Below are 14415 nucleotides of genomic sequence, written 5' to 3' on the forward strand. Positions count from 1 at the left end.
AGGACTATAGCGGGGCAAGAGCAGAAGTAGTAAGACCAGTAGGAACACGAATGCCATAATCCAGGTATGAGGTGAGAGGGCAGTGGGCCAATCTGGAGAGGTAGAGCAAGAGAGGAGCTAACTTTTCAGATTCAGGGTCTATTGTGGAGGGAGAGTCAATAATACTGTCTCACAGAGGAGATACAAGAAGTTAGATAAAGAAAGGAATTCAGGATGATAACCCCTAAGTTACTTGCCTTTACAGTGGTACTATTAAGACAGAAAAGACTGGAGAAAGGGCAGGGTTGGGAGAAAACACCCAAGACTTTGGTTCAGCCACGATACCATTGAGGTGTTGACTATACATCCAAAGGGAAGCGGCCGATAGGCAGGTAGATAGATGTGTGCATGTGGGCCTTGGGGAAAGGACAGGACGCAGCGCGTATGCGCTCAGAGATGGCAACGTCACAGGGCCTGCGGAGGTCACCATGGCTGTAGATAGGAAGAATAACACGAAGAGTAACCAGCTATCTAGGCAACACTTACTCACCTCTGATACAAATTTTGTCGTGGCATCACTTAAGGTTTTCAGCATTGGGGTTGCCTCAGCATAAAACAAAGACATTCGATTTGCCAATTCATTATTTACTTCATTTTCTCCTTCTGCCTATGTGGAAAATAAGAGCATGAGATATCAGTTCATAAACTGTTAAATATGATAACATTTATAAAAGAAGGGCCTAGGCAGAGTGCCTGCTTCACTAATGCTTGTTACTCTATTAAATACTCTTAAATTATATTTTAGACCCTTATGTACACATAATACTTAAATATTCTTTAAAAACAGGTTAAAAATGGTATTAAGCTATTTTTCAGAAAGATTAACCTCTTTTAAAATACGGTAAATAATATTAAGCAATTGAGTAAAACCTGAATGGGCTGCCTACTGTAACAAGGGATTGCTCTAAATGCTATGGAAGACAGGAAGATGACGAGGACGCTGCCTCCGTTTCAGGAACACACAGGTACCCACAACATGCTAAGAGGCAATGACCAAAAAAGGAGGTGAGAGGAAGACTACACTAGACTGGAAGAAACTAAAATGGACTCTGAAGACTTAGCCTTTGCAGGTGATAATGGGCAGGTACGCATGGCATTCCAACCAGTCAGGGGAGAAGAGCATGTTTTCAAGTGGCCTAGAGTGTAATCCAGTGTGTTCAGTGTAACAAGGGGCAACGGCCAGCGGACAGCAAGGTTGGGAAGGAAGGCTGGGGTCAGACTGCAGAGTGTCTCAGCTGCTAGCTTAAGTTCTTATTTTTCTTCTGCATGTGACAGGGGGCCCCTGAGCATGTTAGAAGAAAGGAACAACAATTAAGTCAATTTTCTAAAGCAAACTGACTGATGGTGTCAGGCAGAGTGTGCCAAAAAGGAAAGAGACCATAGGTCAAAAAATGAATTCTCCTACAGAATGCCTGCCAAAGAGAGTGAGAATGAGGCTCTCAACTGGAATAGAAGAACTGAGATGAAAAGGGGGGTGAGGAAGAGATGTGAAAGGTATTTCACTTGACAACAGTTGGATGTACCTGTGATTACTGAGGGTGAAAGATAGGGCAAAGGGGATTTTACGGTCTTTGGCCTTGAGTGGTAGCAGCATGGCTATACTGGAGGACTGACTGGGTGTTACATGTTTTGATTTGATTTGATTTGATTTGATTTTACATGGTGGGTATGAAAAAGACAAATGACAAGGTCAATCTCACAACAGGAACTGGTCTATGCAAAACCAAAGTAATGTAAAATAACAGATGCTTCATGGAAGAGAAATCCTTTTCCTACCAAGGCCTGTCTTACAACAGCCACTTCAGGAAATACTGATTCAATGAAAAAAGAAAAAAAAAAGACCAGTCGCTCCTTTGGCATTTTCTTTAACCTCTTATGCCACTTACCACTCCTTACACATTTATGTAGTCTTTATTAAACTATCTAGTTGAGGCTATAAGGCTGATCCTAGAAATTTCCCCATTTTTCACACCAATTAGCACAATGTAGGTCCTCAAAATCCGTGAAGAAAAAGAGAATATTTTCTTTCTATTTAAGGTTTTACTTATGGTATTTGACTCCCTGGAGGCAAAAAAGGGTAAAGACAAGGAGAAATCAAGGGAAATCAAGCCTAAGTAAACCAGAAGAGCGATTCTGTAGCCAAGGAACAGGCACAGGAGTGCTCACGGCCCATGACCTTGCTCTCCCCTCTTGCCAACATTAGTATCCTCTCATTCCAGGTCAACTTCTCTCCAGGATTCCTCCATTCTAAGACTATGGGGTCAAAAAACTCACAAGCACGAATTCACAAAGTTTTTGTGCAATTTAAATGAGAATACACATGGGGCACCTGACCAGCTTGGTCAGGAGAGCGTGCGACTCTTGATGTCAGGGTTGTGAAGACGAGCCCCATGTGGGGTGTACAAATTACTTAAAAATAAAATCTTTTAGGGCGCCTGGGTGGCTCAGATGGTTAAGCGTCTGCCTTCGGCTCAGGTCATGATCCCAGGGTCCTGGGATCGAGTCCTGCATCGGGTTCCCTGCTCCTTGGGAGCCTGCTTCTCTCTCTCTCTCTCTCTCTGTCTCTGTCTCTCATGAATAAATAAATAAAATCTTTAAAAAAAAATAAATAAAATAAATAAATAAATAAATAAAATCTTTTAATTAAAAATATTAAAAAAATAAAAACAAGAATACACACAGAAATTTTGTAAGTATCAATGTTGTATGGACAGATAGCAATTTTACTGAAGGAAGGAGTCATGGGCACTAAAGGGACTCAGTGGAAGGGCAGGCCAACACTGCGTGTGGTCTGCAGCATCCCGCCGTTTCTTCTCACAGCTAGAGCCCGCAGTGGGGTACCAACTTTATCATCAGCTTTAACTTCACTTGAATGGATGAGCACATGAACAAGCAAATTAATGGCCATCATTACTATACCCCGATTCAAAGCTTTAACTTACTGGAACGTTATTAATCCTCATACGACTCAACGTTCTTCTGTAATAGCTGAAATCATTCTGTATGGCGGGATTTGTCATCTAAAGAAGACATTATAAAAGAAAAATGTATTATGCACGTTAAATGATAGTGTAAAAATTAAGTGAAAAATCTCCTAAATACAGTTTTAACTAGTTAAGTGACACTCCCTAATTTGTAATACCAATATAAGAACTAAAACTGGCATCACCCAAGATAGCTTTTGTACCTAAATCACGTAACATTGTACTCAGTCCTTCTGAACATAGTAGATGAACCACGTAGACTGTTTCATAGAACTAAAACTGGCATCACCCAAGATAGCTTTTTGTACCTAAATCACATAACATTGTACTTAGTCCTTCTGAACATAGTAGATGAACCACGTAGACTGTTTCATAGTCATGATCCGTATACTTCCCTTCTTCTTTTCAATAATTTTAGGTTAATATACTAAAAGGTTGTTTCCCAAAAACCAGTATTACCAAATAAACAAAAACAAGAAATATGTAGGGACTTGTTTTGAATTATTACAATAAAAGTATGTGTATATGGTCAACAGGGCAATCCTCAGACTAAAATTTATATACAAATCCTTTCTGCTCAAAGTATTAATAAAAGAGAATAATTTCTGGGCGCCTGGGTGACTTGGTTGGTTAAGCAACTGCCTTCGGCTCAGGTCATGATCCTGGAGTCCCAGGATCGAGTCCCGCATTGGGCTCCCTGCTCAGCGGGGAGTCCGCTCCTCCCTCTGACCTTCTCCACTCTCATGATCTCTCTCTCTTGCATTCTCTCTCTCAAATAAATAAAAATCTTAAAAAAAAGAGAGAGAGAATAGTTTCCTATTATGCAATCATAAAAGGCTGTAATTAGGAATCCACCTCTTCCATTTATCAGATAAGGTCCCCAAGGTCTTGGAAAGTTGAAGGACCTGCCTCACACCTGGTTACTGTGACAGAGCCTCAAGTGGATCAGGTCTCCTCACATGAAAGTTACTTGTTTCTTTACACTCAGTCCTTCCAACAATGGGGCGGCGGGGGGTGGGGGGGGGAGGGCGGATGCAGGGAAATAGGAAGATAGATAGACAGACAGATGAGGAAGAAGGCAGGTAGGCAGGAAGAAAGGAAGGAAATATCTTAACGTCTTCATATGAAGGGATGCTGAAAATTAGGGATGAGCAGAAAAGAAAAAATAATATTAGAAAAGGTCAATATTGGGCGCCTGGGTGGCTCAGTTGGTTGGACGACTGCCTTCGGCTCAGGTCATGATCCTGGAGTCCCTGGATCGAGTCTCCCTCTGACCCTCCCCCCTCTCATGTGCTCTCTCTCTCATTCTCTCTGTCTCAAATAAATAAATAAAATCTTTTTTAAAAAAAAAAGGTCAATATTGTTCCAGAGATATTTTAAAAATGAAGCTAAATGAAGACTGAGTGTTGAGTAATTTGCTATTTGCTACACGTGTAATACATCAAAAGACCTGCCATAACTTTTAAATCTAGTTTTCGTTTCGCTAAGGACCAACAGATACCACGTAAACACACTGTGACAAGGTCTCCAGGGATTTCCTCCTGTGCTCACTGAAAGGCTCACAACATCCATGCACCTCAGGGCCAGCACAAAGTCCTACCTTGAGCTCATCGAATCGGAGTGTGAAATGAAGAATCTCTGCAAACTGTTTGGCAAGAGCCTGCTCTCGCTCTAGATGCTGCGTGGGAGAGTATGGGGTACTTGTCAGGGCTCCCAGAAGACCTCTTAGTGCTGCTTCTAAAGAAACGAAGATTAAAATATTAAGCTGTAGTTCACTGATTTTTATTTAAAAATGAGCAATTTGTAAATGTTATGATTTTAGTTCCCATAAAAATAAGGTCTCTTCAAAAGCCAGATTATCTAAATATAATCACTGAAACTGAATAGTGTTTAACAGAATAAAAACCTTAAAGGGACCAATTCAGTTTTATAATTCCATAAACCCAAATTCAAAATAACGCAGAATACGAATCTGAATTAAACACTGATCATCAAACAGCAAATTTTATATTATTTTCACCATTCTACACAGTGTTGATTTTTATGAACCGGTAAGGGTTCCTACAGCTGAGTAACTTTTTCAGTGGCATCATGTCCACACAGTCAAATCTCTACATGGCTGGGAATAAATTACCAACTTCTCATACTTTGAATATGTTGCTTATTTATAAACACAAATTGCTTTCTTTCACATACTAAAGGAAACAAAGTATTTGGTTTAATAATTAGCTTCCTGAGTGTCTTAGAGCTTGGCATCCTAGAATCACAGTATAAATACTCTAATTCATTACGTAAGTAAATGGTCCCTTCGAAATAAGTGCTCTCTTTGGAATGCTAGACTAATATATACTGTGTTTAAAAATGGGAATATTGATATTTCACTTCAAAAAACAAAATCAAAGAAATCAAACTAATTCATTCACAGATTTCAGAATCAGAAAAAAAATGCCAGATTTTATTCAAAGAAAACAGGAGCTTATGGTAGTAGATGGTGATCTGACATTAATGAAAAAATGTCAGATTATTAAGTAAATATTTATTAATAATAAATTTGTCAGATCAACAACCCTTAACTTAAAAAAATACCAGCTCTACTATTTATGAAGACCCTACTATGAACTAACATCCCTACTATGCACGTGACTTAGTCTCTTATTTAACTTTCACCATCAACTAGGACATGAGCATTGATGGGTACACACTGAGTTCCAAAGATTTTAGACCCCCAAGGGTACAGCTAGTAAATGCGAGATGTTTCTAACTCTACAGCCCTATTCTTTCCACCTTAATACATAATAAACTGCCTCTCAAATAAAGCAACATTCTACCTAGCTTTCTGTAACCTTATAAAACATGAATCTATGGATTACTACATAGTAGGTACTTCTTACATGTCTAATATGTGCTGGTACTGAGCTAGACACTACACAGATGTTATTTGTCACCTACACAGTAACTCCAAACGATAGTTCTTATCTTTTTTTTTTTTTATAGCAAGTCCGAAAATGTCTTGATTGTCTACCCTGTGCCAGACACTGGGGTAACACAGATGAAAGCAGACATGCTCCCTATGCCCACATGGAGCATGATTATACAGAGAAGAAAGACAAATTATTAGTTGTGATGTGTGTTAAGAAGTACATGATACAATGAAAAAACATAAAAATAGAATCTCACCTAGTTGAAGGCTCAGGAAAAGACCTCTCTGAGTAAGTGACATTTGGGCTGAGGCTGAAGTGTGCACTAAGGATGAGCAAGAGTGTGCAAGCAGGGTAGTGAGCCAGATCCTGAACTGAGAAGAGCATGACATAGCAGAGGAATGGCAAGAAGACCAATACAGGTAGAAAAGAGAGCACAAGGAAGAGAGTAACCCAAGACTAGAACAATACACATATAATTTATGTGCCATATCCAGTATTCTGGTCTTGTCCTCCTTAATGTCCCTGAAGAAACCACTTGAGCAGGGTAGTGATATCATTAGATTAACACTTATAAAAACTCCATGTTATCTGCTATGTGTAGAATGGATTGCAGGAGGGGCGCCTGGGTGGCTCAGTTGGTTAAGCGACTGCTTTCGGCTCAGGTCATGATCCTGGAGTCCCTGGATCGAGTCCCGCATCGGGCTCCCTGCTCGGCAGGGAGCCTGCTTCTTCTCCCTCTGACCCTCCCCCCTCTCATGTGCTCTCTCTGTCTCAAATAAATAAATAAAATCTTTAAAAAAAAAAAAAAAAAAAGAATGGATTGCAGGAGTATGGATAGCTTACAGAAGTGCAAGAGTGGATGTGAAGGTCAATTAAGAGGAAAAACACGTTTTAGCTCTTTTGAAAAATGGTTTACTCATCTCCCAAGATTCATTCCATCTGTCAGTATTAATATAAGTGGAAAGCAAAGTTTGAGAGACATGAGAACAGTAAAAACTGTTAAAACACACACACCAATACTGTTACAGGCTGCTAAAGAAAAAAAGAAATCTGCATTTCCTAAATCAAGTCTCAGGGTAAATTTAACATTCAAGGTGCTCTACCACTTTGGGAGATGGCAGGCGCCCCCCCCCCCCATCCCCATCCCCACCCCTCGCCCCCACCCAAGGAGTGCAGTCCAGTCACTTGGCTGAGTTGGGATGGCCAGTAACCATGCTGGAGAACTTCTGTTCTGGCTGAAGCCCTCAAGGGCAAATCTGTGAAAAAAGGGGATCTCAAGACAATGGCACTGCTTATCTGCCTTTCGGGCACCTAGACCAGCCTCTCATCTTGGGAGTCTCTGTGGATACAAAACAGTCCTACTAGTCTATAATGCCCTGTGTCAAGAAAGAAATCAGAGACAGAAGATCCCAGAAGATGGCTCAGGTCTCTGGCTGAGTTGGAAAGAAAGGGAGGTCAAGGATGAGATGATGTAGGGATTGGTCTTCCTGATGGAGCTCCTAAAACAAAACCATGTGATTAGGATTCTTAGGAAAGGTGATAAGAAGAAATTAACAGTCTACTAAGCCCTAAATTCTAGAAGAAATTAGCTGGTAGATCAGTGCACAAGGTTACAAGGAAGAGATCAACTGGGAGAAATAATAAAGACAGATTAGTCCACAAAGTAGAACAATAAGGGGAAACCAGTGGATGCCTAGTTTAAGAGGAGGCCCCTGTGGAAAGTTCCCCTTTAGAGACAAGCATTTATCAACACTGCCATCCACACCTAAATCAAAGACTCATATCGGAACTTAAATCCTCAGAAGAAAACACAAAAGATGTGGACTGTGGGTGACTTAACATAGCCAAGAAACATGACCACACTCACTGTGGGCAATCTAGCCCACTGAAAACAAGCCAACATGATAGACAGACCTACCCATTATGACCCCAGGGGATGATCCCTATTAATAAGCCCCTGCAACAGGAAGAAGGCTGAGGAAAGACAAAGGAGTCTGTTTACGGTCTGATCATACAACCTTCACTGAGGTACCTCAACGAGGAAGGCCTTGGACTGAAACAAGCAAGTACATGATATTTCCCAGGCCAGCAACATTAACCTTGTCAACAAAGATCAGTATATCTTCCAAATTAGTCAAGTGATCCCTTCCCTGCATCTCTATAAGTCTGCAAACTGGCAAGGGATCAGGGTCCCTCTTCTGGAGCACACACCACAATGTATCTGTGGTGCTGAGGCCAAGCACCCTCTCCTTGGGATTGCAAGATTCTGAGGGACCACACGTATCTTAACAATTAGGTGGTTCTTTGTGGGCTATTTGTAATGTTTATCCTCATCTGTAGCTCAAGTAGGAAAAAAAAGAGACAAAAGGTTTAGTGGATATAAACCAGATGGCTCACCAGACTCCAAAGTCCAGACAGGTACTGAAACTCGGAGAATTTAAGTCATATGGTCAAGACCACACAACTAATACATGGTAAACATCAGATTTCAAATAGGAAGCTATGCCTCCAAAGCCTAAAATCCATTATTATTGCTTCTCCTAAATACCCAATACATATCTGATACATCAGATGTGTGTATTAATTTTTTTTAAAGATTTTATTTATTTGACAGAGAGAGGGAGAGAAAGAGAGAGAGATCACAAGCAGGGGGAGAAGCAGAGGGAGAGGGAGAAGCAGACTCCTTGCTGAGCAGGGAGCCTGACATGGGGCTCAATCCCAGGACCCTGGGATCACGACCTGAGCTGAAGGCAGATGCTTAACCAGCTGAGCCACCCAGGCGACTCCAGATGTGTGTATTCATTAATTCATCCCTCACTCACTCAAGAAACAGTGAGTTCCTAGCATACATAAACAAGGATATGTTACTGTCAACATGGAAACTGGAAACATTACTAACCAGGTTACGGGCGAAGAGATGAGGAGTAAACTGTCCTATATTAAATTTGTACTTTGCTCATAACTTTACAGAAGTCCCCAGAGTAATCAAAGTTCCAGGCTCCCACATGACAGTATGAAAAACGATAGCTTCTTGCTATTACCTATGTTATACCACTCTGCTGAAATGGAACACACACCACTAGCCTGATTTAATTGATAGTTAAAACAGAAGAAAACATGTAAGCGTGACTGGTTTGGCCTATTTTATAATTATTCTTTTTTATTTAAGTGGCAAATGGTAAGAGACCAAGATGAGTCTGAGTAGGCCTGAGCACCAACTAAAGCAATGTAACTTCAAATGTGCAGCTAGGAACTAGCAGCACATGAAGGAATCAAGATAACCATGATTAAAAGACTTCAGTTCAATGAGGTTACAAAACTACAAACTACAGAGTACTTGATCAAAAGGTCAGCAGCGTGAAAGAACTTGACTGTCCCTATTGAGAAAGTAAGCTACAATTCTTATTTCTAGTAAGAAAAGGATAATTTATACCAACACTTCTATCTCAACAATCTGTACCTTTAACAGTCCTTCATCTAAGGAAAAACAGCAGTTCTCTTAGTTTTTAAAAAATTGAACTTCAGCTTTCAAGTAGGTTGCAGACCCAAGTGGCCTAGTAGCTAATATGAAGGTATGGAGAGCCAGAGAGGAAAAACTAGGAAGTGACAGGGACCTACTGCAAACTGGAAAGCACAAGCCCTACACCAATGGACACAGAGATGCTTTGCAGAGATCACTCCAGCCAACTGAGATGTAGACTGACCAATCAACTACCTAAGCTATTGATTTTTCCCAAGGCATCTGGAGACTTAAAAACAACAAAACACAGAACCCAAATAATTACCAATTTTTAAAACCTGGCCAACTTATGTCTTTCAAATTACTCCAACAGCTAACTGCCTAAATCTTACCTGCTCTGCCTCCTCCTCCTTCAAAATAAAAGGAATTCCAATTTTGCTGACTCACTGTATGGAAGGTATAATTCTGATCTTTGAGTAATTATTCCCATGCCAGGAAAAAAGCTAATGGTTTTGAATGCTTTTTGTTTTAATAACTCCCTAGATAACTTTGGGCACATCATCAACTTGCTATTTTCTCATCTTGTACCATTTTAGATACATGAACTGACGATAATCAGCAATGATTTTTAAGAACACAAAAATCTAAATAACCCAAAGTCCTGACGATTAGTTCCCACATATGGGACAGGATTTGCTGTATAGCTGGAGAGAAGCTCTACCAAGTGTTTCTCATACTAGGACCCTTTAGGCTACCAAAAAAAAAAAAAAAATTCAGACATTTCTTTGTGGAAGTTATAATTTATTGGGGAAATGGTCTAAATAAATTAAAGACCTGGGTTGATAGGGATGATAATCTTACAGTCTAACAAGATTGCTGTATCTATGTAGCATACAAATTTAGCAAGGTGAACATAAGATACTCTACATTAATTCCTTATCAATAAATGTCTTTTTCACTAGGGAAGTCATAATTACAAAACTTTCAACTTACCTAACCTCTGAGAAAATTCATAAAATGTCTTTAATTTGCCTACTAGTGGGACAACTGCACCCCAAGCCTTCTCTTGCAACTTCTCATCTGCTGGATGCTGGATTGCCTTCAAAATCCAAAGAATAAAAATAGTTAGAGTTTTAAAAATCAAAACAGTATTATTTTTACATTAAAATATAGGTTTCGGCAAACATAGGAAACCCTGGTATACTCAATAAAATATGACCAGTCTTTCAAACCATTAGGCAATCTTTTGTGAATATAGAGGGTCACTCCCAATGAAAGGTATTTTCTTGCTTTCATCTTTCTTTTGCTTCTCTTAATCTTTTATGGAACTTAATGCTTTTTTTTTCAACAATCTGGTTTGTTTTTTCTAACATCTTCAAACAAACTAAACATGCTATCTGAAAGTTGAAACTCATAACCAAGATGGGGGAGTGTATGGGGGTTCTTCTTATAAACATTATCAGGAAGTATCGACATGTTTAGATTTTCCAAAGGCACTAGTACTCTGATTCCATCCACACTAAACTGAAAAACAAGAAAGCAAAATAAAACTGAAACCAGACAGATTTAGGGAATCCTCTGAATAAATAAGATACAAATTAAACAAATGGGCTATATATTATTTATACAATGTGCCTTATAAGCTTGCCACTACATGCAAATTTTCTTGATTTTTTAATATAAAACTTTTTTTTTAAAAGATTGTATTCATTTATTTGCGAGAGAGAGACAAATAAGAGCATGAGCAGGGGGAGGGGTAGAGGGAGAAGGACAAGCAGTCACCCCACTCAGCAGGGAGCCCAACGGCGGGGCTCGATCCCAGGACCCCAAGATCACGACCTGAGCCTAAGTCAAAAGCTCAACCAACTGAGCCACCCAGGCGCCCCAAACGATATTCAAACACAGTAGGATCTGAAGTGAATCCCACTTAAGTGACTACCTCGAATTTTAATATTAAAGAAAATCTGACATTACATATAACAATCCTTCTTTCGGGGCGCCTGGGTGGCTCAGTTGGTTAAGCGACTGCCTTCGGCTCAGGTCATGATCCTGGAGTCCCGGGATCGAGTCCCGCATCGGGCTCCCTGCTCGGCAGGGAGTCTGCTTCTCCCTCTGACCCTCCTCCCTCTCATTCTCTCTGTCTCAAATAGATAAATAAAATCTTTAAAAAAAAAAAAAAACAATCCTTCTTTCACAGTAATACGAATACTTCAAAGGGACTGTGATACTATCCTGACAAATACGAAAACGTTCTTTTAGTCTCAAGCCCCATCTCAGCAATGTTTTATATCAAGTGGTAAAAATCTGTTAATTATTCAGGAAATAAGCAAACAGATAAAAATTAAAATTTTCTCTTCTTTTCCTGAGAAGCATATCCAACTTTTCTTGCAAGATCTAAAAATTATTTTCCAAGTAAGAGCTCATTCCCATAGTATCAAAATGGTCTGGCAAACATTACCCACTTTCACAACTGAGTGAGAGTTAACTACTTCCCTGACCCTGCCCTGCCTGGATTTAGAACCGGGACACTGGCTGCTCTTTTATGACAACATGTTATGGTTCTCACTGTAATTCTGATTCCTTCTCCTTTCACATCAGTGTCACTGTGTTAGGCGACATTTTTGGTACAGCACCCAGACAGCCCAACATGCAAAGGACGCTTAGTACAGATCAGCGGTGAGACTGTCATGGAGCAGACATGGCAACTGTCAGTTTCAGAAGTGTTACAACTGGTATAGATCTATCAAAACAGTAGTGGAGAGCTCTTACTTCCCTCACCAGTGGTTTATCCTAGAGAATAAGCTTTGTTTAAGAGATTCTGTATTAAATCAAATTTTATTCTCTTTCAGTCACGTTTAATAAAATGCCATTTAAACAAAAATGTAAATAATTCCACATCCTCAGCATAGGTTTTTACGTTTACCTTGCTCTTGAATGATACTCTGTAAGAGAGTATCTTCTAAAATGTAATCTGGTACAGAAGTACAAACAATTTTACAGATCTCATTTTACAACTGGCCAAACTGACCTCCAAAAATGGCAACCATTTTATATTAGCATTTGTATCAAAACTACCTGTTCCTTCATAAACCAATATTGAGCATTAACAATTTATCATATATAGTAAAACTGCTTGACAGTGATAAGCATTTATTAGTAAATCTGAACATTTTTTTTCTATTGTCTGTGCTTTTTCATAGGTAGAATGGTTGTTCTACCAAGTTTAAGTCTTCCTATTGACAGTTACCGTAGTTATATCTGTTCTCTGTATATTTGTATATAATCAGCTTTTATTTGTACCTTCCTTTCTTAAATTGTTTTCCTACTTTTCAGAAACATTTTGTGCTTATAGAGTTAAACCCAAACATCAATATGCGTTCCTCAGTGAAAATTTCTTCAAATGCTTGAATAGTTACACACTTACCTTAATCTACAGATTTAAATGCTGTTTTAAGTCTTCTAGCTTACATATTTTTTATCTATTTTATTTACCTATTTCTCTGTCCTTAATTCCTTTACCAAAGAATTAATGAAGGTACCTTTATAGTAAGTCTCAAAGCCTGGTAAGGTGAATCTCTTACTATCTCTTGTGATTCTCCCCTTTCCTTTTAGTGTTATTTTTCTATGTAAACTTTAACTTTGTGACATTTATTTACTTTCCCATGTGACCAACCATGGAATGCCACGAGTGCACTGAATGTGCCCACAGCACTAAACTGGGTGACCACAGGGGTCCTACAGTGAACTCCAACCTTTGGTCACTGCATCTAAAGTTCCTGGTTTTACAGGAACTTTTACAAGTCCTCTTTGAAATGGCTCCTAAGTAAGGTTTCTATCATTTTACTGTCTTTTAGAAGATGACAACTACATTCAATGAAGTCAATATAAAGACTGTAGTGAGCCTTCCCACAAAGCAGAGAGAGTAACCCTTCACTTGGTTAAGTTTTTTTTTAAAAAATCCTACGGGCAATAGGTAAAAGTTTATATCTCTATAGTTTTTTCTTTATTGTTTATGGGAGACAACTGTAACCAGCTGATCAGAATTCAACTGTAAAACAAATTTTAAAGATTTTAATGATATAATACTGAACAATTAAAATAATTTGTAGCACTGATAATCAATATGAAGACACTAAAACATTTTTAGAACAAATTGTGAATTGTTGTGACCTATAGGAAAAGAATTTGTCAATTAGTTAATTAAGATCCTGCTTAATCATTTAAATCTTCCATTTCCACAAATGTTTGATTTTTCAAAATACGTTTAAATTTCACTGGAAGGGTTACATGCCTTCATTTACTGAAATCTTAAGGTTTCACTTAAGCTAATGATATTGGCAAGATTCATCTAAGCTCTTGTATTTATTTCTTCAACAGTTACTGCTTCCTAAGCACTGTTTTAGGTGCTGATGACACACAAATCAGTAAGAAACCAGGTTTACCCTCCTCCTCAAGCTGGAGGTGGTGGGGGAGTTATCAACATTAAATTTCAATAAAAGAAATGTGTGCAAAGCACTGGGGCAGCCAAGTAAGGGGGAAGTAATTACTGGGATGTGGAGGAAAGAAAAATGTACATGTGCAAGACTTTCAAGGAACAAACAGTCCAGGCCAGGAGAGGTAAAAAATGGAATTCACCTTATCTCTAATCTCCCTAAGCTAATGATATCACCAATGGCTAATCTAAACCAGAAACCCCAGAATCATTTAACTCCCCTTCTCCCTTATATTAAACATCCAGTCAATCACCAAAACCTGTGCCCCTTAGTCCAAAACTAAAACATCTTGAATCATCTTCTGATGCCTACACTTAATTCTGCCTTCACTAATACTCCAAATGTCATTAGAGGAATGGAGCCGGATAAGGACCGTAAAACCAACAGACTGCCCCTTGACAACCTCTGCACTGTTAGTTACGAGAAGCAGAAGGGTAGGAAAAAAAATGAAGAAGCAGGGCAATGCCCTTAAGAAATGCAGTAATGAGAAAGAGATAGGTCCAGAGGCTAGGGTGTTT

The 14415-nt window shown here is 39.2% G+C and overlaps 1 protein-coding gene across 4 annotated transcripts in view; it reads right to left on the reverse strand.

Moving 5' to 3' along the window:
* Positions 1–14415, reverse strand: part of CYRIB (CYFIP related Rac1 interactor B) — a 146270-nt gene that overhangs the window by 10697 nt on the left and 121158 nt on the right. For all 4 annotated transcript variants that reach the window (XM_021688460.1, XM_021688463.1, XM_021688462.2 and 1 more), the window contains 4 exons: positions 10398–10503; positions 4624–4760; positions 2982–3059; positions 530–646 (listed from right to left, as the gene is read on the reverse strand). In XM_021688460.1, the coding sequence (XP_021544135.1) occupies positions 530–646; positions 2982–3059; positions 4624–4760; positions 10398–10503 (438 nt within the window). The remainder of the gene's footprint in view (positions 1–529; positions 647–2981; positions 3060–4623; positions 4761–10397; positions 10504–14415) is intronic.

The sequence above is a fragment of the Neomonachus schauinslandi genome, chromosome 4 (genome assembly GCF_002201575.2).
Source record: "Neomonachus schauinslandi chromosome 4, ASM220157v2, whole genome shotgun sequence".
Classification (NCBI taxonomy): domain Eukaryota; kingdom Metazoa; phylum Chordata; class Mammalia; order Carnivora; family Phocidae; genus Neomonachus; species Neomonachus schauinslandi.